At 41.9% G+C, this 1,186-nt stretch overlaps 2 protein-coding genes across 4 annotated transcripts in view; one reads left to right on the plus strand and one right to left on the minus strand.

The window, feature by feature from the left end:
- The window catches only part of LOC106808218 (protein misato homolog 1-like), an 11,331-nt gene extending 11,038 nt beyond the window's left edge, over positions 1-293 (minus strand). The window contains exons 1-2 of the mRNA XM_014810832.1: positions 276-293; positions 146-235 (exon numbers count right to left, since the gene is read on the minus strand). Of these exons, the coding sequence (XP_014666318.1) occupies positions 146-214 (69 nt within the window). The 5' untranslated portion in view covers positions 215-235; positions 276-293. The remainder of the gene's footprint in view (positions 1-145; positions 236-275) is intronic.
- Positions 294-470: 177 nt separating this feature from the next.
- The window catches only part of LOC106808219 (6-pyruvoyl tetrahydrobiopterin synthase-like), a 6,393-nt gene continuing 5,677 nt past the window's right edge, over positions 471-1,186 (plus strand). The window contains exon 1 of one of the 3 annotated variants that reach the window (XM_014810834.1): positions 471-717. In XM_014810834.1, the coding sequence (XP_014666320.1) occupies positions 647-717 (71 nt within the window). In that variant the 5' untranslated portion in view covers positions 471-646. The remainder of the gene's footprint in view (positions 718-1,186) is intronic. The other 2 variants (XM_014810836.1, XM_014810833.1) reach the window with 2 other exon arrangements.

Below are 1,186 nucleotides of genomic sequence, written 5' to 3' on the forward strand. Positions count from 1 at the left end.
TAAAGCTACTCTCAGGTAACCCGACCAGGCTGTGTGACTAACGTAACGTCAATATACACAGGGTATTCTAACCCTAGCAATACCGTTTCAAGTTGGAGCTACCCTCAGGTGAGGAGGGACCACAAGTTGCACAACGCACACAAACCTGAAGATTATACCAGTGGGTGCCGATGAAGTTAGCATAATGCCCTACTTGTAAGGTAATAATTTCCATTGAGGCAGTGGTAGTGCCTACCTGAGAACACAATATACAGAGAGTTCTCAGATGCCTGTACCAACAAATCAACGACAGCAAATGTACACCACACACGCCTCCTGACCGGAAGCTGGAGAGGAACTGGATAATGAAAACCACTGATCTCAACCACAGCTGGAGTCAACCACTGATCTCTATAAATTATAAATATACTGTTTAATATCATTTTATACCGTTTTATACCGTTTTAAAAATACCGTTTTATTTATAATAAAACGGTTATTAGATCAGTGGAGTCAACGTATGACGTATAGAGAGCGCCACGTACGCGCAAATGAGTATTTCTGTATTTTGATTCATTGCAATTTGGATGTGAAGAGAGGTTAGAGTAAATCATTTTTCATTTATTTGCCGTGAAATCACTGTAATTCACACAATACATTCATAATCATGGCTGATATTACACCTGTTTTGTACGTGACTAGGATAGAATCTTTTAGTGCGTGCCATCGTTTAAACAGGTGAATACTACTACTACTACTAGTACGAGGGTAAGCTAAATAGTATTATTCCGCCATTATGGCATTAATAGCTAATTACTATCCATAATACCGGATATATATATCATGCTATAATTATCTTAGCTCCTGCTCGTTACACTACATACTACTACTGTAGTGCGCCCTAGGGTAGACGACTACGTTCGACAGACGTTAATTGCGTAGCGTGTCCATAGTGGGATTCAGGGTCAGGCCTGTCGGTGTTATCAGGCAGGACGCGTGAAGCCACGTGGCACAGCAGATAACAGGTACCCAGTTAAAGCAGAACACGGTGAGAGTTCGGTTTACGATACGGATGAATATAGCGTTTAATTGGGCGTGTTACAATTTACAAATGATTCCCGCGCTGCATTCGTTAATGGCAGCGACCTTTTATCGATACCCGTCTAATTCTACGCGTTGCCGCTCCGTCTTCTCTCACGTGTCGTGT

This window comes from Priapulus caudatus, unplaced genomic scaffold, assembly GCF_000485595.1.
Source record: "Priapulus caudatus unplaced genomic scaffold, Priapulus_caudatus-5.0.1 Scaffold260, whole genome shotgun sequence".
Taxonomy (NCBI): Eukaryota; Metazoa; Priapulida; class Priapulimorpha; order Priapulimorphida; family Priapulidae; genus Priapulus; species Priapulus caudatus.